The sequence below is a fragment of the Athene cunicularia genome (genome assembly GCF_003259725.1).
Source record: "Athene cunicularia isolate RWA chromosome Z unlocalized genomic scaffold, athCun1 chrZ_part3, whole genome shotgun sequence".
NCBI classification, from domain to species: Eukaryota; Metazoa; Chordata; class Aves; order Strigiformes; family Strigidae; genus Athene; species Athene cunicularia.
The window spans coordinates 8,432,950-8,460,662 of NW_020799144.1; the positions used below are offsets into that span (position 1 = coordinate 8,432,950).

General features: G+C 40.0%; 1 protein-coding gene across 1 annotated transcript in view; it reads right to left on the reverse strand.

Annotated features, from left to right (window-relative positions):
- The window catches only part of GRIN3A (glutamate ionotropic receptor NMDA type subunit 3A), a 71,579-nt gene that overhangs the window by 41,965 nt on the left and 1,901 nt on the right, over positions 1-27,713 (reverse strand). The window contains exons 2-3 of the mRNA XM_026866500.1: positions 14,287-14,407; positions 1,486-2,090 (exon numbers count right to left, since the gene is read on the reverse strand). Of these exons, the coding sequence (XP_026722301.1) occupies positions 1,486-2,090; positions 14,287-14,407 (726 nt within the window). The remainder of the gene's footprint in view (positions 1-1,485; positions 2,091-14,286; positions 14,408-27,713) is intronic.

Here is a 27,713-nt window from a genome sequence, read left to right on the forward strand (position 1 = left end):
GGACAAGGGTTTATCTAACCTGTTATTTTGTCTTTAATAGGGTCCACAGGCAGATGTCTAGGGAAAAAAAAAAGGCTAAGCATATGATCCTTTTTCTTTTCCACAATAACTTTACTGTGATTAAAGGACAAGAAATTTAACATATGTGAAATTGCATATTCTCTACCAAAATATAACAAAAGTTGGCAGCAGTCACTGTTCATGAAAGAGCTAATGCTTTTCTGTAGAAAGCAATGATGAAGAAATATTTTGCAGGAATACTTTTAAGAGTTTTAATTTTGCTTTCCTTTTTCTTTGTCCCTTCTTTAACCCTCAGAAAGTCTGTTTGTAAAACTACTGTGCTCAAATATTTGTTACTTTAAGAAACTCTTGCTGAGTTTTACTTTTCAGGGACAGAGGTATGATCTAGTTAAAATACACAGAATACTGAGATAAAATTAGTATCACAAGTCAGTGGGGGATATTGCAAGCCAGTGCAGTATTTGTTCCCAAGCTTTGTTTCACTCTTCCGAAACAGGGTTTTTTGACTCCTAAGTTATGGAGTAGTGCTGACTAAGGAACTGTTAGGGACTCAAATGGTTGGGTTTTGAGTAGTGCTGTTACTACAGTATTGTGAAGACACATCTCAGCTATCATTTCAAAAAAAGTTGTAAATACACAAAAAGCTTCAAGGATTTTTATCCTAACTCCATTCAACAAAATATGTATGCTAAAAACCAGGTGTAATGGAGGGGAAACATGCAACAGTCATGTTGGATGTAAAATAGCTGATGAATTTACATACTTAGCAAAAACTGTTTTCTTTTCAAAAAGTATGCAATTTTTCTTCTCATGTTAAAAACAAGAATGTTTCTAGACATGAATCCCCAAGCGGTTTTGGGAATAACTTCCATATAGTGACATGCAATGATCTACAGGAATAGTTTTAGCAGAAGCTGAAAGAGAACCCTCTTACACCAAGCAAGAGAGAACACTTTGTAGTTTTGAGTGCTCTCACCAGCAGCAGTGGCCTGTGAGGTGGTCAAGGTACATTTTTTTGTTTCTTTTCCGTGGAAGCATACTGACAAGGACTACACATCTGCTTTTATACTCTTTGATTGCTTTGGTAGAGAAAATATTGTGCTTTGCATTCTCTCAAGTAACTCAAAATCTCAGAGAATTTGACAGTAGCCTTGACTATTCCCTCTTACATGCATAAACATAATACAAAATACTTCCAGAGCACAGTCTGTAGCCTAGTATACATTTACTGTGTGGAACTGTTCTACTACTTCTGGAACAGTGTCATCTTCTACAGCGGCTTAATCTTGCCTCTGTGGCTACATTTAATTTTCGTTTTTTGCCCAGAAGTAATGAAGCAGGAGGATGTACTCAAACAAATGCATGTATAAGGGAGGGTTAACAGCATGACAGCTAAGCCACTGAAAATGGTTGGGAGGGGGAGGAAAATATTAGCTACAAAAAAGAAAACCAGGAAAAACTTACTTTGACAAATACTGTCCTGAAGTGATATTCTTTTCATCTGTATCCATGCAATTCACTGTACTTGGAAGAAGAGCTAGTTCAGGTTGAATCATGGTGGCTGCTGCTACAGCTCTTGCTACCAGCTCCATTGCATCCTGTACATAATGCTCAAAGACTGACTGTGTTGTCTTGCCGTGAGCAATAAGACCAAGTGGCAAACCTTCTGTCCTCAGTTCTTCAACGTTCTGTGAATCCCCAATAATCCAGTGAAGTTCTGGAGGCATCACACCAAATTGGGTAGTTATTTCAAAAATCCTACGTGTTTTTTCCATGTCACATCCAAACATCACCATGGTGGATGTTGTATCTTTGATGCTCTCCAGGTAAAACTGTAAGTAGTTCAGAAGGTCACTGGTTGAAGTGAGGTTTGCTGTAATGTTTATAATGGATCCCAGGTGGAACTTGGAGCTCTGTTGCGTCAGGAAGAGAAAATCTGTGATGTTCCATTCCTCCTGGCATAGCATCAGGCTGAAATTATACCAGTTGTTCATCGCAAGGATCGAGAAAGTGACATCAGCATCAGAACTCAGAGAGTTTTCTAAACTCATCTGCAGGTGAAGGGGATTCTGCAGTTAAAAATATGAAAGACAACTCATCAGAAATATGCTGGACACAAAGTCAATCATTTAGTTCAAAGTAATCACCTGTCAACTAAGAGAGCTATGTGAGAAACAGGGAAACTTACACCCACCCATCTTACATGGACTGTGATTCATGGGCTTCCACAGCTAGAGTTTGAGTCAACTTCAGTAGTCACTAATGAGACTGTTTTCAAGAACTTGTACTTCATTCAATCCATTTGTACTTTTGGATTTCTTGGCATTCTCAAGCAGATTTCTCTGCTCTCCTAACAGGGGTATAAAAATTAATGTTCAAATGCTCAATCCTGGTGTTAATGTTCAAATTCAGTGGGTGCTGACAAGTGTTTTGGTAAATAGTAAGAAAAATAAAGAAGAGCCCTCAGTTCTTTTTTTTTTTTTTTTTTTTTTTTTTTTTTTTTTTTTTGGTATTTGGGGGCTTTTATTACACAGACAGGAGTGGCTGTCTACAGTCAACAATCAATACATACAATGTACTGCCAACAAAACAAGAGAAGATAGAGTCTTTAGTAAAGGAAAAGTTACTGAATATACAAGAGGCTAAGATATGCAGACTGTGACTTCTGAGCTGGAAAATATTAGATAAATAAGCATTCCATACTCATTTTTTTCCATGTCATTGATGATAAAACTTACCCCATTATGTTTCCCGACACCATTGCTCTTGACTTTATCTTTTCCAGAAAGGAGGAATAATGTGAGGCTAATTCATCTGTTCTCTTAAGGTAAGTATTTCTTCCTTTCTTAATATTTCACCCATAAATATTTTCCCCTTACTTTTGTTCCTCTCCCTTCCCTGGTCCCCAAAGTAAAGTTAAATCTTATCTACAGATTTGATAAAAAAATAAAGAATCCAAGATATTTATGACATTTTGCTACAAAATAATGTTTCTGTTGGGCATTCAGCTAGCACATTATACACTGTCCCAACTTCTGGTCTGAGCTGAGAACTTGACAGTCTTCAGCAGAGCTTTGCTAAAAAAGTTATTTTACTTTACACTGTCACTCAATTCCAGCCATGAGACTGATCAAAACATGTGAATTATGATGCCTGTTTTAGGGCATCTTTTGCTTTGTGAAATCTTTTATTGTGACTTTATGTTATTTGTCTGTATTTATGCTCCCTCACAGGTGTCTGACTTTTATCTTTCTATGCATTAAATTACTAAATATTTTAAGTCTGTTATTATTTTCTTACATTTTCAGTAGCTGATATATATATATGTGAGGGATCAAATCTCTACTGTGTTTAAAGTTGGCATAAAATGCTGTCATTTTGATTTTAATAGTATTTTACTGTTTATTATAGGCTTTAATTTGTATGGATTTTAGAAATATCATTCTGAATTTGGAATAATACAATAACCACTCAATTTACATTAGTTTTACAAAAATAAAACCTGGGCTCTCTGATATAGATGTAAGGGATGGAAAAAAAAAACCTGAAGAGCCAAACACCATTTATAAACAGCAAGCTTTCATTAAATTGTGTTAATTTGCAGTTACATTAACTCATCATCTGTTTTCCAGAGCAGATCATTTGAATTCAGAGCTTGATAAAGAGAATACAGTAACTGAAGATGTTCTCAGCAATTTTTCTTATCTCTTGGTTCTGGTACCTGTGGCCTTTTTTTTACACAGATGCATGAATAAGCTAATTAAATAGATCACTGTCCACAACTGATGCACATCATGTACTGCCAACAGACTCAAGAAGATTGACTCTTTGAAAAAGGACAAGTTACTGAATGCACAAGAAGTTAAGCTGTGCAGACGCTCTGAGTTCTGTTCTGGAAAACATTGCCTGCTAATTAAAACACATGATTAGTTCAGGAAAAAGAAAAAGCATTGTGCATAATATGTGGGTTTTGGAAGCTGATTTGAATAAATTTGTCTCTGCAAACTGAATCACAACAAACTTTTTTTCTGAGGTTATGAGATGATCACGTAAATTAACTCTAGTTTGTCTCTCACTGAAAATATGAGTGTAGAAAGGATTTTCCTTGTGTTCTCTCTGTCCAAGATCAAGCAAAAGTATGAACATTTTTTACATGATGATCTGCCTCCAATCAGCAAAACTTTGCAAGCCTATTGGCTTAGTTGAGTGTTGGAGAAGAAATGAGTTATTCAGTATACATAAAACATTTCGCATATATGATAGCACACAACCTGACCATACCTGTATGAGGAAGAGCAAACATCTTCAGTATATTCAGACACATAACACCCCAAGCATAGTACCGTAGCTATTATGATATAGGTGCAAGTATTAAAAAAAAAAAATCAATTATTGGATGCAGATACGCATGCGCTGATGAGTGATTTCAGTTAGCAATAACAGCTGTGTCCATATCCTTGCATAAAACAGCCCCAGGAAACAAACTTGAGCATTTGTGTTGCTCCATTTGTCCCTGGTCTGTTTTTTATGTCAATTAGCTTTCTCATACCATACACTGGCAGTTTGGGTCCTAGCAAGTTTTGGGAATCACTCCCAGCAGGCAGTATGGACAAGACTTCATGAGAGGTGGCTCTCCATCTTATCCAGCAGGTTTAGACTTTTGAAGACCCCTATGTCCTCATGCTACACCCAGTGAATATGCACAGTTGGACATATGCAAGATGGCTTCTGCTTGTCTACACAAGTTCTTCCAGTGTTAAAGCACTTCCAACTGCAGAAGATACACAAAATGTAAAAATTACACCTTAGGGTTACTGGGCATTACACTGGTCCCAGAGAAAACATGGCACCAAGCATACAGAGTTCAGAGGAAGCAAAGCTCTGCTCAGGGCCAGAAAACTGGACATAAGTTTACTAAGCAGTGCAGGTGAAGGCAGTTTCCATCTGACTTGGTATTCTCAGGAGCAGGGCTGGACTCTCCTAAGCACTGCAGCTACAGGCTTAGTTCTCTGGAGCTCTAGCATTGGTCCCTGTCGTATGTGCAACAGACGTGGATGTGCCAGTCATCCAACAGACTGTTCTGCTATTGAGACACTACTCCTCGCTGAACAGACATGGATTTGGGATAACCTGGCTTATAATGAGCCTGAATGTAAGAGTGCTTCTTGCTGTGAAACCATCTGTGCTTCAGCTGCCACTTTCAAAAGCCCACAGGTGCATCTACATGAGCACTTATCACCTCTGTGATTTATTAGTTGCTAAATTCCTGTTAATATGCTTGAAAGGTAAATATTCAGCCCTGAAAAAATAGCAAACACCGTCTGCAGAATTTTTCTGATACAATAATATACCTAAAATTCAGTCACTAGGCATTTGTCTTCGGTTTAACTTTCAGCTAATTCTCAGCCCACCATGCAAACACCCCTATAGACACCGGGGAAAAACAGCAATTAATGTTTGTTTTGTACTGGGACTAGTGGAAGGGGATGCTTGATGGGAGATGTTGTTTCACATCTCAACCAAGAAGAACTCTCTGGCCTCATCTAGTGAGTGCTTGGTTGACTTCATCAGTTTTATATGCAAAAGAAGATCCTTTTAGGAAAGAATGTGGAGATGTCTGGAGATGTTTGGATTTAATGCGTTCTTAATTTTGAAAGGTTTGTCATTTGCAGAATGCAGTTGAACGTATAGGCTCTGAAAAAAATCACACAGAAATCATGTCAGTAAAAAGCCTTTGATATTACAGTGTTCTTAATACCTTTATGCATTTTTATTGATTTGTCTTTCTTTAAAATAAAAAATTACTGCTTTTTATGAGGAACTTCCAAAAATTGTTTATTCAGTCATTTAGTAGCAATCACTGAGACAGCATAATTTCACTGCAAAAGCTTCTGACAACTTAAATGATAGCTTAGATGTGTATAACTTCGTACTTAACATGGAACAGAAGATTTATGATAGCATCAGTGTATTGAACACTGTACGTTCAGCCTGATTAAAGTTCTTAGGCAAAGTCCTTGATTACTTCACTTTGGAAATTAGTAAAGTTTGACTATTTCAGTTAAACTGTCAATTAAAGCTCATATAGAAATTCAATTAAAATCATTAAAGATTATATGACTTGCAACAGTTTTTCTTCAAATTACACAGACAATTAAACACCATTTGAATAATGTTAACTGTGATCTATTTTTAATAATGTGTTTGCTTTTACACAGTGTCACTAGCAGAAACATTTTCTACGTCTATAAGAGCTTAATTTTTATTGCATGTCATCGGCTCCTGTTTTTATAAACCAGCCGTGATCAGCTCACTTCAGTGTTTACTCAGTAAAGAACAGGCCTAGAATCCTTAATTTCTGACTAATCGCCTTTGGATTGGATACCAACAGTCTTTCTACTGACTTTCAGTGGGCTTTGGACCAAGGCATTCATGGACTATTAAGCTTTATATGGTCTGATGTGTTTCGCTCCTGTACATCAGCAGAGACTGCAATGTCTTACTTGCTTTTTGTATCCCAACCAGAGCAGTTTTACAGTTTCATAGCCTGAGACACCTGAGATAACAGGTTCATTTAATGACTGAAACATGATTTGCATTTAATTAATGCAATATTTTTCAAGCCTCCATTTCAGTAGTCTGTAGAGCCATCCTTGTAAATCTTGTAAGCATGAATGCCTGGAGCTGGACTGACTTACACCCTGAAAGATCTGGCCATTTATCTCTTCAACCAAATTTGTAATGCTAATTAGCTATGGTCACAGTGACATTTTATTTGACATTATGATAGCTTAATTAGCAGAGTTAAAAGCATATATGTGAATATTCTTTTGCTAACTGTGTAAAACAAAATAATACACAGAAAATATTATTCCTCTCTAACTCTTGGGGGCAAAAGGCAGTGCTCAAATATATATTTATGATAAGAAACACCAAAGAGAAAAAAGGCTAGGTAATTGTATCAGACAAAGCTCCACTGAAGGAAAAAAAAAAAGCCTTCTGGCTTACAGTGCAACTGTGGGGACTCACAGCTTTACAAACACAGCTAAATGGCAGCTGTGAGCAAGCTGATGCCACAGCTCTTTCTTCCATGATTGAAACTACAAAATTTAGGCTTAAAACTTAGTTTCCTAAAGGCTCTGGGCACACCTATTGCTTCTTTCTTTCATGCCATGAAAGAACATGCTATGAAATGTTGGGTTTTTTAAATAACTGCCATACTGCTGACACTGCAAAGCTTCAAGGAGGATTTTTTGTTGGCAGCTGACAGACCATGGGAAGGACTTCGGATGGACAGGTCCTGCCGCGTGTGCCGACCAGCCATTGAGCTGCCCACTGTACTGCATCATGGTATGCCCGGCAGCACTGGAGGAAAGGTGTGCTCCAGCACATCCACCCCCAGGCTGCTGAGAGAAACCTGCTCTGCCCGCAGGGCCGACCGTGACCAAGAGGCAACACTTCTGCAGGTTCCCACATCAGAGGGTGAAGTGTCCAGGTTTTCTTCTCAAAATCCATTCTGCACCTTCTGCAGAGATACAATCAGTGTGCAGGGCGGGCACACATCCCTCCCCTCCTCTGTGAAGAGCACCCAGAGCTGGGCCTGGGTGTTTTGTGGCTCCTGGGCTCTCTCCTGGTCCCAGTTAAACCCCAGAGTCTTGTCATGGATGTCAGTAAGCATTAGATTTGGCTCCTAGGCCTTCATCCAGAAAAACAACTAAGCATCTGTTTAAGCAGCATCATCAGTTATGATTAAAAACACCTGTAGCACATTTCTTCTGCTATTTAGACTTTTGGTTCTCTGGGGAAGAAAATCCCAGACCTGCTTTGGCCCCATAAAGAGGAGGACAACTTCATGAATGCCTTTTTCTTGTCTTCCGCATCTGTTTCCATATACACACCTGCTTGACTAAGACCATAATTTGAAGCAGTGTAGGTCCCCACACTAAATCCTTTTTTTTTTTTTTTTTTTTTTTTTTTTTTTTTCAGATGGTTTAAAAGCTTCTGAGACAGAAAAGCTAGCTTAGACCAGCCAGAGCTATTCTGATTCCTGCAGCTAAAGAAGCCTGGCATCTATTCAGGCAATGCTTATAAGCAGATTCTAAAAAGGCACTGTTGACTTTAAAAAAAATCACAAAACCACTGGAGTTAGATTAATTTAAATCTTGACTTAGTCTGTCCTGAAAATGATTTCTCTCTTTAGACCAGATAGTCATGTCTTGAGGTTGCTTAGCACCTCTAATGCCTACATACGAGTACTCCCAACTAATCTGAATATGTACAGCTCTCTACAAGGTCAAAGAGGCAATATAAAATACGAACTTTCAGCTATTCTTGGAAAGTAAGACCCATTATTTATCTTCATAGCCACTTACAAATTATCATAAGTAATACTACTTCAAAACTTCAAGGTGTTCTTTGCTCCAGGAAGATAAAAAAATCCAACATGTAAAGTCTGACAAAGAATATTTCATACAGATGCCAAGAGCCAAAATAGTTTTTCCCTTCATCAAATTTGTCATTATAGTTTAAAAAAGACAGATGGTTGCCAATACAAATAGATCTGGGGAGCTGCATTAGTTCTCCACGATAGCCTTTCCTTCATCATTAAAATGGCAATGCAAAAAGCTAGAGAACCACCTCCGCTCCACTTCACTGCTACACTTCAAATGGGACAAAGAGGTGGCCAGGTCCATGTCTGTGATTATTGCTCCCAAGTGCTACAGTACTGATACTAATGCCTGCAAAGCCCTTGCAAATGCATGGGTAAAAGATGTCAGAAGATACCGAGCATAATATTCAGGAAAATTTGTTACTGCATGGTATTATTTTCTAAAAGCTCAACACTGTTATGGAACCAGGTTGTCACAAGTTAAGTGAAAACTTGCCAGCAAGACCAAGGAGATCCTGGCTAGCTCTACCCCAGCTTTTCTAATAACATTTCCCAGTAACACATTTCTTTACAGCTGGCCTCATCTAGACTGTCATGTTTGTGAGCAGGATTTCTCATTTGGCATTCATGCTGCAGCTACCCCATTACAAGTCTTCCCACACTTGTAAAGGATGCAAAATACAGTGGCTGTTCCACAGAGGCGTATCTTTTGGGGGTTCTTCCGAATGCCACTGTAAGCCTGAATGGTTGGAAAATACCATTTAGAAGAATTTAATTCTTCCCTTAAGGAGACACAGCATTCAACTAACTCAGAGCTCTTCAGCAGACTATCTAGGGGAGTTTGTGTGCTCTTCTGTTGAGAAGCACCTCAGAAACATTGGTGCTTTTCACATCCTTGCCATCAGTCAGAGGGGCTCTGTTTTAAAGCAAGTCCAAAGCAGGCTGTCTGTTTTCTCATGTGTGCTACTCAGGCAGTGAACAGGGGAAGGGCTTTTTCCCCCCAGTTTTTGGTTCATGAGGATAGGTAACAATTCAACTTCTAACAGCATCAGGGCCAGAACCAGGGCAGCACTTGGGAGCAGACAGTGCTTGGAATTTGGACTTGCTGAGATATGCCTCCTTGGTCCTGGCACACCTAACATCTGAGATGCAATGCAGAAAGATCATGTTGTTGTAAAGAAATTCTGGTAACACACCAGTGGTGCTGTTATAACCTGGAGAAAATGATTTAAGTAGCTACCAGAGCACACTCTGTGTGTGCGTGTGTGTCTGCTAATGGAAGAATTTGCATTAGTCTTTTAGAGTGATTACTAACAACCCTAGAGCAAAGATATAGGTGTGATCTGGCTACAGTAATAAAATGTTACTTGGATTATCAAGAAATCACAGTTCAAAGGCTGCTGAAAAAAACAAACAGGGTTGTATCAAGGATCCCCAGAAGCACTGTCATAAGATGACAGCAAAAGACTTAATACCGCAAGCACAGGACTGCATCAGAGGTGCCAGAGCTGAAAATCACAATGGTCAGTTACTGGCCACTAGGAAATTGCAATACGGTCAGCTGAGTAAAACTGGGTTAAGTGGGAACAAAGAACAAGTATTCAATATGTTTTAAGTACCAGACACCACAAACGTCAATGTAAGGTGGAACTGCAAATGAGTGAGGAATGGGCAAGTAAATATAGCAGAAAGTACAGACAGTATTAACAAAGATACAGAAATGACCAAAAGCAAACTCAGGGGAGGAAGAAACTCCCATCAATATGATACTCCTCCCTTTAGAGATCCTGGGACACAGACAACATGGTACAAACAACCCCCACACCCTTAGAGCACACGCACACTTGCTCTGTCTCCCTAAAGATTTGTGATGGCAACCTCAAGACCCAGAGGTATATGGAAGGGTGAGGCCAGTATCTGAGAAGAGATACAGAAACCGCATGTACGACAATCTGAACAGTATCATTACTGAGAATGATCTGTGGTACTTGGATAATTTGCCTCTAAGTGCTGGCATCATTGGGACCAATAATACTACATTGATAAAACTGTTAGGGTTTTAATTAGACTAACAATAAATCTTTGGCTTTGCATGCAGAAAGGGTTTCTAAAGCTTATGTTAACGATACATGGTGTTTGCTCTGATGCCTTGCTCTTGAGGACTACCATTAACACAGTGCAAGAGTTGACAGAGAATTTGGCAACCAAGGCTGTAATTACAATACACACTGTCAAGCACTGCTCAACGCTGGGCTCTTTGGCATGTCACCCCTGTCAAGAGTCCTCAGCGTAAAGGGCTCTTGGAATGGCATGCCCATCTTTGCCCTGTTAGAGCAACTTCCACCTTCGCACCAGCAATATGGACATGTTGCAGCACATCACTAGAAAACACTACTTTTTCACAAGCACAACAGGCTATGAGTACACTTTCTGTATTACCTAGCTTCTTAGGTACGAGCAAAATTCTGATTGAACAAAAAGAAACTAATTCTGGAAGAAAATGTAGAATATAAAGAGACAGGGTATAGAGAATTTATGATTTATGTTATGTAGGTAAAAGAAGTTTGATCCCATTCTATAAAAGCAGCTACTTGTCCTTTCTGACATGCACCCAGTGCACCCATGCAGCATTTAATCCAATTAGATTTTATTCACCACTAACACCAGCACCAAGGAGTAAAATCTGTAGCACTGTTTTTCACTTGCCAGTCCAATTTCAGCATGGCTTGAAAGTGTCTTCAACTCTTCTGAGCATTTGCATTCCCCTTGCCCTCAGTAGCTGTGCCCCCACATCTCATTATTTTTGCAAATGACTATGTGCCTACCACCAGACTGTGCAACCCTGTCTGGTGTTCGCAGCTCAGCAGAGTGAAACTAGGTCATTCTGTCTTGTAGACAAATAGGGAAGGAGGTGGCAATTCAACCAAAAAACCTTCCCCATTTGTTCTGAGCCAATGTTATAAAATGATGTTCAGGATGTGGCGTGCAGAGCTGTCTTGCTGCAAGCTGGACCTCCAGGAACAGGACAGCCCTACAGACTCCTTGCAGGGCACCAGGTGCTGCTCTTCGAGGACAATGACCATCAACCAAGTTAACCTATTCATCTTTACGGGTCCCTACCTATCGGAGAAGTGCCCACAGGTTGTGTTGAATGCAGTTATTTATGCATGGAGCAGTCACTGAAATGATAGTTGCATGTAGAAAAATACAGTGGGAGAAATTAATGCTGACCCATGTCCCGTTCCTCAAAAAGCCAGCACCAGCTCATCATTGCATCCTCTTCTGCTGGGCCTTGCTCCAGGCATGTTCCACAGGATTAATTTTGTCTACAGGTGCATTTCGCTCTGTATTGATTTTTTGTATGAAAGAAAGCTGAGAATTAAGCTTGCAAAGACTGATCTCTTAACTCTAGAGGCCAGGGTAGATTAAGTAAGTTCATTTCTGAGGCTAGACTTTTAAATCATGGTTCTAAGGTGAATATTTGTGTGTACTTGTTTGGCTTAAAATCAGGAACAGAATTTAAACATCTCCACTTAAGGTTTCTTATTTAATACACCAAGGCTTTAATTAGAAAGACAGGAAATCAGAAAGAAGAAATTCTAACTGGCTCTCAGGGCAGGGGGTAAGCAGGGAAAAAAAAAATTAAAAATCAAACATCTCTTTTAAGAACAAATACACTCTGCATGTGGTGGGGCATCAAGCTAACAGAGGGGACCGGCCACTGGGACACGTGAGCCCAAGCAGCCTTGAAATGCCACTCGCTGCCTGCCCGAAGTCCACGACGCTGTGCCGCTGGCCAGTGTAGGAGGGCCTCATCCTGCACGGGCATTCCTGGGCACCTTTCACTAATTGTGCCAGGCAGTGAAGCTACTTTCCTCAGCAGGAGGCAGTTTGTTTGCATAAGAAATAGTTCAAGGATAAGTGCTGCTCAACACCTGCTGCAGCAGGAAAAAATAAACAAACTGGGAGGTGTGATGTTTGTTAGTTTCTCAGCTGCAAATTTACTATCTTTCAACAGAAGACAATATGATTTTTGAAAATGTAGCAAAGCCTAGTTATATTCGCTGTAAATTTTTTAATCACTGCTCCCTATTTTTCCTTCGCAATTCTGAATGAATATGTTGTCATTACAAACCAAACCAACCCCAAAAGACAACTGTACAATTTAGAAGTTTCGTGGCAGTTTGCAGATTGCTTTTCTGGGCATGCAATACACAAAATAAGGCATGTTCCTCTCATCAAGAGGCGCCTACCCCCCCGCCCCCAAAGGCAGAAGCATTTGAGTTTCCAGTAAAGCATATAGCAACTACCCACAAAAGTGTGTGACTGCACAGAGCCTGTTACCAAGGCACACGGGGAGAGGAGGAGGAGGAGGAGGCGGAGGAAGGGGCCCTGGCTGTCTGTCGAATATAGAAACTGAGCGTTACGGTTTGAAATCCCTACCTCGTTTTGTGCTCCTTTTGTGAGCAAGCCCCTCTCTGTAAAATGGGGATAACCCCCTCCACAGTGCGCACAGACCACCACTGCAGCAGGGCCAGGCTTTGTGTTCCTTTGTGAAACAGCTCTCTGTCCATCTTAAGGCTTACAAGATAAATATTTCACACCCTTTTACACAGGGAGGGATCAGAGGGGAAAAAAGGAAAACCAATAGGTTAAGTCACATGTCTTGGAGAATATATGAAGCTTTTGCCAGGAGCAGAACCTAGGGCTCAAATCTCCTATTCGTTCTTGTGCTAGACACAGCTGCCTCAGTAGTTTAAAGAATGTAGAAAATAACAAACAGCCATTTATTTTATAGGTTATTGTAGAATAATTTGGGCATTTGTATCATTACACTATTCACAGTGCACAGGTCTCTCTTCCAGACTAGTGTTTACCCATCCCATGGATACTTATTTCATCAGGACTCTTTGTCTGCAGGTATTTGCATACTGCGATTTCCTCGTTAGTTTTAAGTGGATAAACAATTTACTAATAATCCATTGTATTCCAGAAGAGTCCTGGGTACAGAGTCGTGAAACAAGTCCTCACTGTAGGAGGTACTTCACAGACCAGAAAGTGGTTTACAGCTAAGTATTGTGGTGAGGCTTGGGAGAGTATCAAAAATCACCACCCATGCCTGTTTGAGTCTTTGATTTATAATGTGCAAGATCATCAGGTGAACATTTACATGTGATTCGTTGTGACTCAATCTTCTGCTCTCATCTAAATGCTTGACAGAAGATACACTCTACTATCACCTCTCTCCCATGCACAAATATTTGCATAGATTGCTACTAGGTTTTCTTTTACTCTGCATCTAGCATGGACATTTAGAGCAACAATGAAATGATTGCACAGAGCTTCTAAATCACTACAAAATATGAATGATATTTATTAACCCCTCCTTCGTGCTGAGTTTGGATGCAGTGGAGCAGTGGTAACTAATACTTTATAGGCTTTAAGCAATGTCCATCCATATGTATGAAGTATGTGATAGTGGGCACGGACTGAAGATAAATGTCACCATGCACACTGGGAAGAACAGCATGTCACGCTTGATAGGACCATCTGGCAGTACTCAAGATTTGTATTGCTGTCTGACACCATCACTTGCCAGAAGCTAGCACTAATTGCAAGACACTGGCACTGGCCAAATAAATGTAATTCTCTCTTCCTTCGGCTCTGCCTGTGGCTCTCTCCCAGTATCGCATTGTCAGGATAAGCTTGTCAGCCTTCCCCTGTAGTTATCATTCCTGCTGCAATGGCATAAAAGCACCATATGGATGTGTCACTACTGGTGGCAATGGACCCCAATAACTGCCTGGCTGCAATGGACCCCAGTAACTGCCTGGCTGCAGCAGCAGCATGGCAAAGAGAAGAGCTGTTGGCCTTACAGCCTTCCCTCCCTTTTTGTTGTGCAGCTGATGCTCAGTGTGCAGCCTGTGGGCCAGCTCTGCAGCAGAGGCCAGCACCACACCACTGGTGAGGCTGTAGAACTGCATAAACTGCACAGAGCTGAAAAAAATGGAAACCCATACTGCATTAAAGAAATACATCTGCCCTTGTTAATGAGAAACTCAATGGCACGTGGACAAAAATAACTCAGCATACTGCTCTTACTAGTGAGACCTTTGGTGGTGGGGAAGAATATACTTTTTACCTTTGTAGAAAAAAATAGTAAGGGGTAGCTGGACAAACTGTTGTGATGGAACTAAATACCAAATTTACTTCACTGTAAATAAAGTTCTTCATCCTACCTATTTATGCAAAAACTTGTTTGTACTGCTAGCACACATTTCTTGAGGGGGAAAGGGAAAAACTGTTGTGGCAGGTTAATAGGGGTTGGCTTCATTTATGAGAAAGTAATGAAAGTAACAGCAACAATTTAACAGGCTAGATGTTATTGATGGGAAGAATGCTTTGCAGCATTGAAATGAGAAGAAAGGCTTTTACAAATACAGTTTTCTTTTCAATACTGGCTCCGCCTTCTCTAATACAATTCCTTTAAATTTCTCCTGCATCCATATTCCCCTCTTATAAAACATCTCCTCCTTAAAGTTACGTAGGGTTTTTTCAACTCTGAGACAGCTGAAAAGTGGTATACTCATTGCAAAGTACCAATTACCCAAGTACATTGGCTATTTAATTTACTTTTTAAGAGCTTTGTGCTTTAGGATCTGCTGGGGCTGCACATTTCTCTGAGTCAAAGGCTCTCAAATACTCGGAACCAAATCAATCAATAAACTCTCATCCACGCTTGAGCTTTGTACAGACATATGACACATTTTCTTCCTCACAGCTCAGCTCTTCCTGCCCTGGCCCATGTCATGGTGCATACAGATGCTATGCTTTCTCTAGGTCAGCTCTTTAACCCTGATGTCAGCAGATGGCTGATGAGTGACTGCAGCTGATGAAGAGGCCCTCAGCTCCCGATGATGAGCTCTACAAGCGTTTTGATGCACTCGGACAGCCAGACCAAGCTCTCTGTGACAGGCTGGGTGCATCTGAGGCAAACAGCACCTTTATTTGCATAGCTGCAAACCCAAAAGCATCAGATGCAGTTATGGATCTGCCTGTGTATGACTGCCCTCTTCTGCACTTCGTGTCTTATAAACTCTTAAAACACAGCAGCTGTAAGTTGTTTTGAATGGCACCTCATTCATCAGAGCCCACCATCCTTCCTACAGCCTTTGCCAGTCCAGCATCACAGACTAGTATCACAGTGAAGTCCAGCACTACCTGTTCTATGGTCTACATTACATTTATGAATTTAACAAACTAGACAGAAGTTATGAATTAGATGATATGGGAGCCAGTCTTGAGTTATGCAAAATACACTGCGTTAGGTATTCACAAAATTGCTTCAGCATAATTGTTGGCACGTGGATTGTTTGCAAACAGCTAGCACAAACTACTTGGTGTTAATCATTTGTTCCGTGACATAGTTAGTCATGCACTATTTCTGCTTTGTGAGTGGGTGATTGTATCCTCCTAAAGGAGAGGGTAAGAACCAGCAAAAATGAAGCACGCCCTGGGAGTTTAACATGGGTAAGTGCTTGTGATAAAGTACGAAAGCGTCATGTCTCACTAATCTCAGCAAGATGTTTGCGTCTATCCATCTCCATGCAAATAACCCACAATGACTTTGCAGAGTCTGGTGAACCAAGCCTGGGGACAAGGAATTCACATCAACTATTTTTGGTGCCGTGATTCTTTTTAACTCTCTGAGCAAGGGGAAGTGTTGCAGAGGAGTATCTAATTCCTCCAGACAACCTGAAGGGAAGGGATGACAGACCACCGCTCTTAGGAGTTTGGCAAGAACATACAATCAAAACTGCTGCATGTCTCTGCAGGAAACAGTACTGCTTCAGGGACAGAGAACCTATAATAATAAAAAAAAAATATCACAGAAAATGTATATTCCCTGGAGAAATATGAATGTATTTTTTTCTTTTCCTCATTTCAGTTTTCTCTGTTTACATGATGCTAGCACTCGAATGCAAATCTTGGTCAGTTTCCAACAGATAAATTATACTTCTACACATTTCAGTGACCTGGGATGGAACTAAGGAAGATGAAAAACCATAAGCTCTGAGTTTTGTTGTAATACTGCTTTGATATTTTGCATTGACCTGGAGGCTGCACTGCTGTGTCTGAACAAGGGAACCAAAATATTCTGTAAAACTCCCTGCTTAAAACCCCTTACCAGGTACCACACAGAACACCAGGATGTATTATTAATAAATTGGAGTGAAACAGCCAGCCAGCGATGATAATAAAAGGGAGAGAAATACACTCACAGAAAGCAGGATATTCTGTGGAAGGTTTGCTTTTCTCTTCTGAAAGGTAAGCCATGTCTGCAGACCACTCAACGATGGATGATTTTATACATGTTTGAGCATATTGATTAACTCACATGTGGGCTGATAAACTTGGGGGGGACACACACCAGGCAAAAAGGTGTGAAGGCTGCTGGAACACCACCCTCTGAGCTCACAGTGAAGGCAAAAGGAATTGTCAAGCAAGAACGCAGTGTCGGTCTCCAAGCTCACACTGTGTGACTGGAAGCACCGCTCAGGTCAGGTCAAGTCCTCTGCAAAAAGAGATTTTGTGCACAGCAGGGAACTTGCTTTCTGGGTTGGCTGTTTCTTCCTGTCACTGCTAATACCCTTAAAAAAGGATGGATGCTCCAGCACCAGACAGCAATTCCAATGATGACCACATCATTGTTATGTTGGGCAGTGGTCAAACTGGTCAGCACGTCATTTACAGACAGGCAACGGGGTTGCTGCTGATTTTGACAGCCTTGGACAACTTTTAACCTTCCAAAGGTAACTTCTGACAAAGCAAGGAAACTCATGTGGACTTCTCCATGCCCAGATTGGTAGACCAGTAACTCTTCCAGTACTCAGCCCAGTGTATTTTCCCATGTTTTTTTAACTGTGCTGAATTTCCCATTTCAGTTCCCTGTCCAATGGTCAGACTGCACGCTCCTTTCTCTCTCTCCTTTCTCCCCCTCTTACCAACAATAATAAGTGATTTTGCAGCTTATTATTCTCTAATAAGATTGTAATAATATTGTGTGATTCTTAGAAGACATGCATTTGCTCTTACAGTGCTGGCATAACACAGATCCACAAAAAGATGAATTGTCTGAAATATTCTTGAGCTTAGTGAATGGTTTTCTGTAGATTTTGAAGTGAAGGGAACTCTGGTGAAAATAAAGCAAAGTCATGTAAAATTAAAGGTTAAAGTTGATGGAAGTATTAAGTTCACTTCTGAATATTGTTTTAATATCACAGCAACAAGACACAGATCCTGTCGGACTAATTCCTCATCCTAAGGAAAGCCATACCACACTTAATTGAAAAGGAAGTCTTGAATATATTAGTTTGGTATTTTTAATGATGGCAATTGCATCAGAAACGACACACAGATACTCACGTTCATGAAATGATTCGCTTCAGCTGTTCTTGTTCTCAGCATCTGCTTTTCATGAACATTCCAGTAATCAAATTACACTACGAGAAATGCTCACAGAAAATGAATAGCAAACAGAACACTTGCAGTATTTGCAAGTTCCAGCTTCCATGTATATCTCCAATTCTTGTGTTTATCAGATTGTAAGAGAAAAAAAAAAATCATGTGGCTCAGCCAAACAACCAAAATGGTATCTCAAGCTGGTCCCTATTCAAAGCCAGTGAAGTAAAAGGAAGCACTTTCATACATTTTTTGGAAGGCTCTAGGATGCAGTTATTTCTAATGCTTATATTGTTTGTGCTTGTTCCAGAAATTTCAGGTGGTTTTCAGGAGAAAAAAAATGTCTGTGATTATCAGATGTATAATTCACTGTGAATTCTCACTTCTTTTTCCTCTTAAAGTACACTTACTAGGAATAAAAGGGCAGTATGATCTGGGCAACAAGCTGCCATTCAAGCACAGCACCTTTCTTATGCTAATCATGTGGTATGCTGCATCCCACCACAGGTCTCAATTTGCAATTTATTCTTCTGCTGTAAACCTGTAAGGGTTGTGAATGCCCAAGGAGGACTTTGCAGCACAGCTAACTTTCACATAACTACATGTCACATATTTATATGCACTGTCAAAATGGTGGGAAGATACGAAATTGAGTTTCACTGGAATCTAGCAGGCTGAGCTATTTATAAATAAGTGTCTTATTTTTGGTGCTCTTCAGAGAATGTGATGAACAGTGAGTGATGAGCAATTTATGTTGCTGATCATTTGTATCACAATAGAGCCTTGAGGTCTTTTTCTGGAGTCAAGACTATTAATTTAGGATCTGTGTTATTATCCTACAGTGGAAGACAGGACCTCAGAACAAAGGCCAATGGGCAAGATTAAGAAAGGGTGAAATGAGCATACTACACTGAAAATGGAGGAGTACATAGGCAATGGTGTAGTTGAAAAAAATTTGAGGGTTCTTGGGGATTCTGGGCATCAATATTCAAAACAGACCAATCACCCATTTATTTCTCTCAGAAGAAATTCTCAGTGTTAAGGAATCCTTTTCCACAAGTGTCCTGCACTGAAGGATTTTCTATTTATACAAAGAAAGATAACAACAAAATATGGCATAATGAATGTGAAATAAATGCTGTTAGGATTACATGCTCTAAAGAGATCTTAGGGGTATAACTGAATGAAAAAAGCAGATTTTAATTAACAAGTATGTAAGTACCCTGTACTATGTAAATAATTCATGTGTATAAAAAGATGATCACAAGGGTAACTGAACAATCATCATTTCGGCTTCCCTTGTGTTGACTGCTGATGAAAGATTCCTAATCAGAGGCCACAAGAGTATTGTCAATTGCACCAGCCTATCCAGCCTAGATCTATACTGATACTTTGCGATACAAACTTTTGAGGTGATTAAGTGGGTTTTGAGTGTTTTTTTTCCTCTCCTGAATCTCCGAGGAACAAATACTCATGCCATGTTTTATCATTTCCCCCCATTACCTCTGCAGTAAAGAATTTTATAGATGCCAGTGGGAGTTTGGAATGAGCTGCCCCTCTGTGTGGCTGAAGGTAGCTGGTAACAGCAGCCGATTATTTTCCTGCCACACCAGGCAGTGCGATTGGTTTTGCAGAACCGGCAACAAAAGGGAGATAAGGGGATCATTCAGCACCACACCACCTCCTTCTGCAGTCCTGGAGCAAGGAAACATCACTAAGTGTTACTGGTGCAGGTTGTGTGCTTGCTGGATGACTGGGGAAAGTGAGATGGCAGAAGAGCAGAGCCTTCCAAGTGTTGCTTGATTTTGTACTCTGGAAATAAGAATAAGCTCCTGGAAACTTCTGTTCCACAAGTGCAACATGGTGCAATGATGCCTGAAGTTTTCATGTCTCAAAGCTTAAATCAAAATTAATCAATGCTTTTTGCTGTAATTATTTACCTACATTTGCCTCAAGGCTGTTACTGAGTATATTTGTCCCCTTGGAGCTCTATAGTTTATCACCTATCATATGTATTTGAAACAGAGGATATCCAGGCACATAACTCTTTCACCTTAATGACCTTCAAACGTAGGAGGAAAATCAAACCCATGGTATCAGCGTACTAAGAAAATGTAAATCACAGATAAAACAGTTCCAGTACACTCCCAAAAGAGGGCAATGATCAGCTCCAAATACAGGTTAGATCTGTTTTACCCATGTTGAGTACAATAAATTCTTAAGAACAACTGTTCGCCTACAGAGAGCTGTTTAACCAATACGTATGAGTGAGCCTTACACGCTAGGAAAGTGATAAATAATTATGCTTTCATCTAAAATAGCACCGGAAAATTATCAAACTGTGAACTCATAATACTGACTTTTCATCTGATTCAAAAAAATAAAAAAGTTCTTTTTAAGCCAGTTTGAGTGAGTATGCTATTAAGATGAGTGTAATGTAACTGCTTTATCAGTAGCATCATTGAGAGAGCCTGGTGCATAATACAGCTGCTCTTTCTGGCTATTAATTGCTATGTTTAATAGTTCTTTCCTTGCAACAAATGCAAAATTTAATTTTTAAAATCTCAGTTTACGCTTGAAGATCTATCTCATTTTTTAACTCTGTCTTAAGTTAGAAAGCCTTGTAAAATGTCTTATGAACAGCACGGGCAATCATTTCCTTCACAGTCTTAAAAAAGCTGGAAGTGGAATAGCATGCCTTTAGGGAAATACTAAGAATTTAAAATATGCCTGTGCAGCATATTCATAGATTTTTATAATGCATTTCAAATACTTTCCACATTGTAAAACAGGCTTTGGAAACTATCATCGCAGATGAAAGCTGGTGAAGAAAAAGTAATAAAAATACTGTAGCAAGAAAAGGAAAAAATGGTGCCTCCTTCTGAATTCCCCAACATTTCATTTCTCCTACATAATAATAACAATCCAACGTTCAGAGTAATTTCCACATTTACTGTGCTTTAGTGGCAGCTGAGGGTGCAATTGTCTTCACATTCATTCTTCTCCCCCTCCGCATCCGCTGCCTGCAACCATGCAGATTCAGGTGACTGAAACATTTCAGATAAAAGTTAATTAGCCAGCACGCTGCACATCAGATCTTTTCAAACCCGTGCCAAGTGGAAACCTTCCAGTCAGCTCCTGAGGGCTGTCTCAGCTCACCACTCCTGCAAGGGTGCAGTCCACTGCAAGGGAGACTCTGAGGAGCAGGGTTACATCCAGGAGGTTCCACATCTTCTCTCAACTTGCTGATTAGCACTTGCATACCTTGCAGAGATAGGGATGGCTGCGTAGCATGGCAGTGGTACACATATGCTCTCTGTTTACACCAACAGGGTGATATATATATATATACGGTTACAGGGATGCAAGATGCTTGTCAATGGCTGTATTGTACTATGCCGTGGTGAAGTGAAATAAGCTCACAGCTGAGTGGTGAACATCAGGCCTGAACAGAAATGCATTTTGAAGCCCTGTCTACCGCCAAAACCAACTCCCAAGGCTAGCTGCACATAAACATTTGGTCGCAATGACCTGCAGAGGCAGCACGTTAACAATTACTGTGGCTTATTGTGGTTTGTGGTATGTCATGCTGTCAAGACCCTTGTCAGTTCTTCATGTAGTTGTCTGTAATTACCAAGAGTAATGTTAGTAGCTTGATGTGACAGCTGTGAACTACTCGGGGCCAGATTGTGAACTTAGTCACACTGATGAGGAGTCCATTTCACAAATGGCTTTGCGAGAGTGTAGCTCTCAATAAATGAATCATGTATCATTGCTGCCTACTCAAGCTTAAATCTTTCTCCCAGTTCTGCTGTTACTTCCACCATCTGCACATCCTCTCCTCATGGTGGTGAGAACCAATCTGGCTGATTGACATGGTGTTTGGGAAAATATGGACACCTTCAGGGCCAGACCAGAAGTAATAGCTGCTGATGTTCAAAGCTGCAATCCTAAAACCACTGTGGCTGAACTTGCTCCCATTTATTAGGAAATCCCTTTTGGGTACCTACTGGTATGATGCTGTGTGTATCCAAGGAACCTTCGTCTGTGTCCTGGTGCTCTGAAATGCTGACCAGAAGATATCTGACCTCAGGTGCCAGAGCATCAGGTGAGACTGTGTCCCGAGATGCCTACATCCATCTCTCTTCCTGTAATACTTAGCATCAATGAGGAATGTCCATTAATGACACCTGCCCACACTAAGGACTCACACCCTTTGCAAGAAGCCCCTCTGGCAGCAGCAATAAACTGCTATCTACTTTGAATCTAATCCCTATTCCTTTCACTGCTTCCTACATGTTGCCTTAGTGGTTTCCTGGGAGGTCTGCACTATTTTTTGGTGAGGCCTTTACTCACTGGATGTAACCATCCTTAGTCAGGGAGCAAGACAGTCCTGCTAATTCAGTTCTGACTTGGGCAAGCTGTTTCGCGCTGCACTTGGAGACCCCAGCTCTTTGTACAGAGCTATCATATAAGTTACAGTTCCCTTGTTTTTATGGTTCTGGAATTACAAAAAGTAGAGAGACAGAGAAGGGCACCTCTTCCTTTTATTCTCAGTTCAGTTTATTTTCTCTCTCCCTGTGTCACTGACATTTATGTTTCTAGTTTTCTTGCTTTCTTTTCTTGTTTTATTCCCTGTCTTTTCTCTGGCTCCTTTCAGCTATTTAGATTAAACTCTGCAATGCATAGCTACTGGTATTGCTGTGAGATTTCTTGTACTCTCTTTTTCAATCAAACTGCAAAGGTGATCCTTCCCCTCTTTAAAAGCCCTTCAGTAAGATCTACAAAAGCATGGATTTATAGCCTGATTATTCTTTGAAAGACAAGTCTAGATTTTTTAAAAGGAACCATGGTTTTTCCAGTTTGCTGCTAATTACAATAGATAAATTTGAGCCATGCTATGCCTGGATTTCTTTCACATTAAAAAATTACGCTGAAATGCACAGAGGAAAACACATGAGATAAACATTTTATTTGATGGCTTAAAACTGCAACTTAATCCAACATAATAAGTTCTAATATTGTGAGTTTTCAGTATTTCAAGGGTTTAAAGAGTAAATAACTAATTTGATATACACTAGATGAGAACATTTGTAAGTTATCTTTGAATTTAGTTGTGAGCATTGAATTGAGTAACATATAGCATGACAAGATCCCTGTCTGTTTTCTGATTTCCACAGCTCTGCTTCCATTTTAGTGGAAGGATGGGGTGCTTCCTCTGACTTTTCTGGACAAATACTTGGGGGAATTTATACTGAACACCCCAACTTGCATTTCAAGAGAGTGCTTTCTTTGTTAATAAACTGTTTGGTAGTGTATCTTTTGTATTCATATAGTATCTGCTAGCAAATTTTCTTTAAATTTGTCTTTTTGGGCCACATTTTGATTTTTTACTTAGTAAACAAACCGAACTATTCTTTGGTGTTTTTTTTCTGACAACGCATGTCATTCAGTAAAGTAATAATCAACGATTTAACCCTGTCATAATCACTCATTATCAACATGAGTTTTTGCAGTGTATTATGAAAGACCCCTTCCAGGCTATGCAGTGAGAAAGGCATTGCTTTGTGAACACCCAGAATAGCAAAAAACACAAAAGAAAAGATCATTTATGGTATTGAATATGATGTTAACTCAGCTTTTTCTGCATCAGTGAAGCAGGATCAGATAAGGAAAGAGAAAATCTTGTTATTAGCCAGCTCAGTTATTTTCTACAGAATCTAGTATGATATCATGAGCACAGAGAGGAAGGACACTAATAAACAAATGCACATTAAACTAGAAAAAAAAGTATCTTTGCTTTTGAGTTTTTGTATCAATTCAATACAGATATTTGTCTTCCATTTATGTAGGAAATGTTTACTGGCATAGTATTTTAACTACAAGAATCATCTTCCCTCCACCCCTTTCCCAGACCTTAACTCTTCACCACCCTTTGTACATGGAATTGATATAACTGAAAATACAACAGAATTTTAAAGCTGATCACGTGATTTGATAAAACTTGACAATTTGACAGAACCGGATGTACTTCAAGAGCAAACTGAGCATTGGCATAGTTTTATATAAGGATTCCCAGAGTCAGATACCTTAAATAATTACAGACTCAGTACACATTCTAAATCTGGGTAATATCCCCTTGCTGTATTTGAGATAGATTGCTCACTGTTGACTTGAAGCCACTCAAAGAAAGACCCTTTGATGTATATATTTCAAATAATGCTGCACTATCCATTCTTAAAGTCTGTAGTACTTATATCCCTCTAACTCTGAAATAGGCAAACATACACACTGTGGCATGTCCAACATTTTCTTAAACAATAATTGACATGAAAAGAAAAATGTATGGAAAATTATGGAAAATAATGCTGTGAATAGTGGTTGTGCAAATTAAGTCTCACAACTTATGTTACAATTAGAAATACAATAAAATAAGAACACCTTTATGCTATCTAAGCTAAGTGTTGAGGAAACTTAGGGGAGTTGAAGAAAGAAGCCTGCTGTAAGATTTCACTGAGACTTGGGTGGTAAGGAATACTAAGTAATTAAATAAATAATACATTCTCATACCTCAAAGTATCCTATAGATTTACTACGTACCATGCTAAAATATTCTAAGTGGCAAGATTCCTTAATTTCAAAAGCCCAGTGGCAGGATAGCAAATTCAATGGCTTTCTGAGGGGCTTTCTTCCAAAGGAGAAGGGTTGGAGGTAGCACTGAAAGATGCTACTTGGCAATGTTCACCCCAGTAAAGTTCTGGCTCCTTCTGTCTCAATGGGATGTTAAAATTAAGGATCCAGGGGAGAGAATTGGAAGTAAAAATACTCTCACCACTTTCCTGCATTCTGAAAAAAAGATATTTGACAGTCATGATGAACTGAATCCTCCTTAAACACTGTTACTGGAATAAAGAAACTAGTAATTTTTTTCCGTTTCATTATCCCATGCTTCTGAGTATGCAAAGCTTGTTGATAGAGGAACTATCCTTACAGAAGTCCTCATGGGTAGGTAGGCTGCAATGTTCTGTTTTATACAACTGGGTGCCTTTAGTGGTGCTCTATATAGTGTTTATTATGACTCTGACAGTTTAGGGGACAAGGATGACTTCTTGTATTATCAAGCACGCAACACACAGAGAAAATAGACCTTGAACATTAAAGAATGTGAAAAAATGCAAAATACAGAAGGTGCCGATACAGCTCCCAAATGGTATGCCAACATCACTTTCACAACACCTGGGGGCTTTCTGACCATGGACAAAAAGATAAACAAGGACTCCTTTCCCTTCGACACACGTCATTTATCAATTTAAAGGTAATGCATAGATTGGCTTCAGCTGACAACACAACTGAACTATGAAAGTTGTGGTACTCTCATAGCTTACAATGTTTAACATAGCAGAGGAGCACAACTGAAGTGATTCTCAAACTAACAACCTGAGGACAATGCGTAATATTGGGGAAAAGCATGTGAGAGGCCAGAAACTGCATCAGTTAGCAAACACTGCATCACTGCTTTTTAACAGAGGACTGTTACAATGCGGAGACCTCTCGCATGATGCTAGGACAACAATGCTGCCAGCAAAATGTCAGTTATGCCTTTGAGATCTGTGTTTAGAAGAATTAATGACTCTACAGGATACCTGGCTCCAAAGCAAAACTGTTAGTTACACAGAGCTTTTTTACTTTAGCTGTGAATGTGAAAGGACTCTCACTTTACAGCAGATCAGTGTCCTAAACTGTGCAAGTTTCAAAAACTCACTATGAGCAAAACTGCACAGAGACCTGTGGCTGAAAGAGAAGCTGCTAAACATCTGTTTGCACATCCTTTCATCTTCCATTCTTTTTTCCTTCAAGGCACCTCCCATAAACCCTCTTGAAGTGCACAAAAGGTATGCAGTGTGAGGTGAGGAGAGTTGGTGATCACAGGGAAAGGCCGAATTCATATTCCTCATCTACACAGTAAGTAGTACAAACCTAAACATTTGGGCTATGTCAGGTTAGCAATGATAGCTTGAATTACCAGAGCCTGCAGCTAAGCATGCGTTTTGGAGTCTCTCCTGCAAAAAAAGATTAAAAAAAATTTTTTTTTGGCTTATCAAAAACACTTTTCTGCAAAAAACGCAGCTCTGGCTCTAAGGAGGAAAAAGCATCTTTGGGCATTTTGCTGGGCAGAAGCTTTTCCCCATGTCCATTCCCTTGCTGGAATTTCTGACTGCCCTCCCTGTTGCACTGCACAGCCAATGTCTTGCAAGTCAGTATGACTTCTGCAGATACCATACACATAGTAGTATTCCTGGCTATTTCCAAAAGGCAAATATGTGTAATTCCCCACTAACTGCCCTTTGATATATATAAACTATAAAGCTGCTTTCAAAAGAAAGCTTAATTCTTTAAAAAAAAAACCCAACCAAAATTAAATGTTAATGGTCAGTTTATTTTTACAGCATCAGTTCCGAGGCTTAGCTTGCTACTTTACCAGGAAATTCACTGTTTAACCTAAAACGCAATTTATTTTTTTGACCCTCTCTGAAGTCGCAGTAGTAATCAGCAGTGCTGCAATTCTAGTTCCTCGGGAAACCAGATAAAGCACAGACTGGCTATGCAAGGACTGATGATTCAGATTTACTTTATTCTGTTTCATTGCTCTGAGAAGATTCCTTTTCGTGTTAAAAAAGACATCTATGCTACTGATTTATCTGAAAGCCATTGAAAATACTCCCTAAGTTCTGAAGTTCAGAGAATACTGCTGCAAACATGATCTCCTCTGTGTTTCCGATAGTATCACCCATAAAATGGTTATTATGGGCTATTCTTCCCAGGCTCTCGGTGCTGAACTATAGTACTAGAAGTGATATCACTACATTTATTTATGGTTCATGTTCCCTGGATCTTTACCCTGTTCCATCCATGGGAAAATTATTAAAGGTGTTGGCAGTCTTGGAATGAAAAAATAAAATGTGTTTCTTCATACAAGCATATGTAACATGACAAGCCTTGCCTCAATGCCATCAGTGCTCATGAGCTGCGGTCTCAAAAATAATGAGCTGTCAGAGCTTCAGTGCAATTTGCACTCAAGTTAGTAGTAAAGAAATCCAGTGGTTTTTTGCTTGCTGAATGATAGTGTTAAATTGTTACTTTTGCTTACCAAGAGTGTGAAAATTTACTGGAGTGACAGTAAACTCAGAAAAGTAAACAGCTTTTTTCAGGTCTTCACAGTGTCTGGATTTACTGTCAGTATATGTTAGTCATTAAATCACACACACAAATGAAAATGAAGACAGTATGGCACATTTTACTGTGTACTGTGCATCCCCTGAAGCCATGTGTGCGTGTTGCAAATGTGCTGGTTTTGGCTGGGACAGAGTTAATGTTCTCCATAGCAGCTAGTCTGGGGCTATGGTCTGGATTTGTGCTGAAAGCAGTGTTGTTGGTAACACAGGGATGTTTTAGTTACTGCTGAGCAGTGCTTGCACAGGTCCAGGCCTTTCCTGCTCCTCACAGCACCCCACCAGCCAGGAGCCTGGGGGGGGTCAAGGAGCTGGGGGGGACACAGCTGGGACAGCTGACCCCAGCTGACCAAAGGGATTTTCCATACCATATGATGTCATGCTCTGCGTATGAAGTAGGGGGAAAGCTGGCTGGGGGCTGCTGCTCAGAAACTGGCTGAGCATCAGTTGACAGGTGGTGAACAACTGCCCTGTGCATCACTTGTTTTGTATATTCTAATTCCTTTATCATTATTATCTGTTCCTTTTCTGTCCTATTAAACTGTCTTTATCTCAACCCACAAATTTTACTTCCTTCCCCCCCCCCCCCCCCCCCCCCCCCCCCCCCCCCC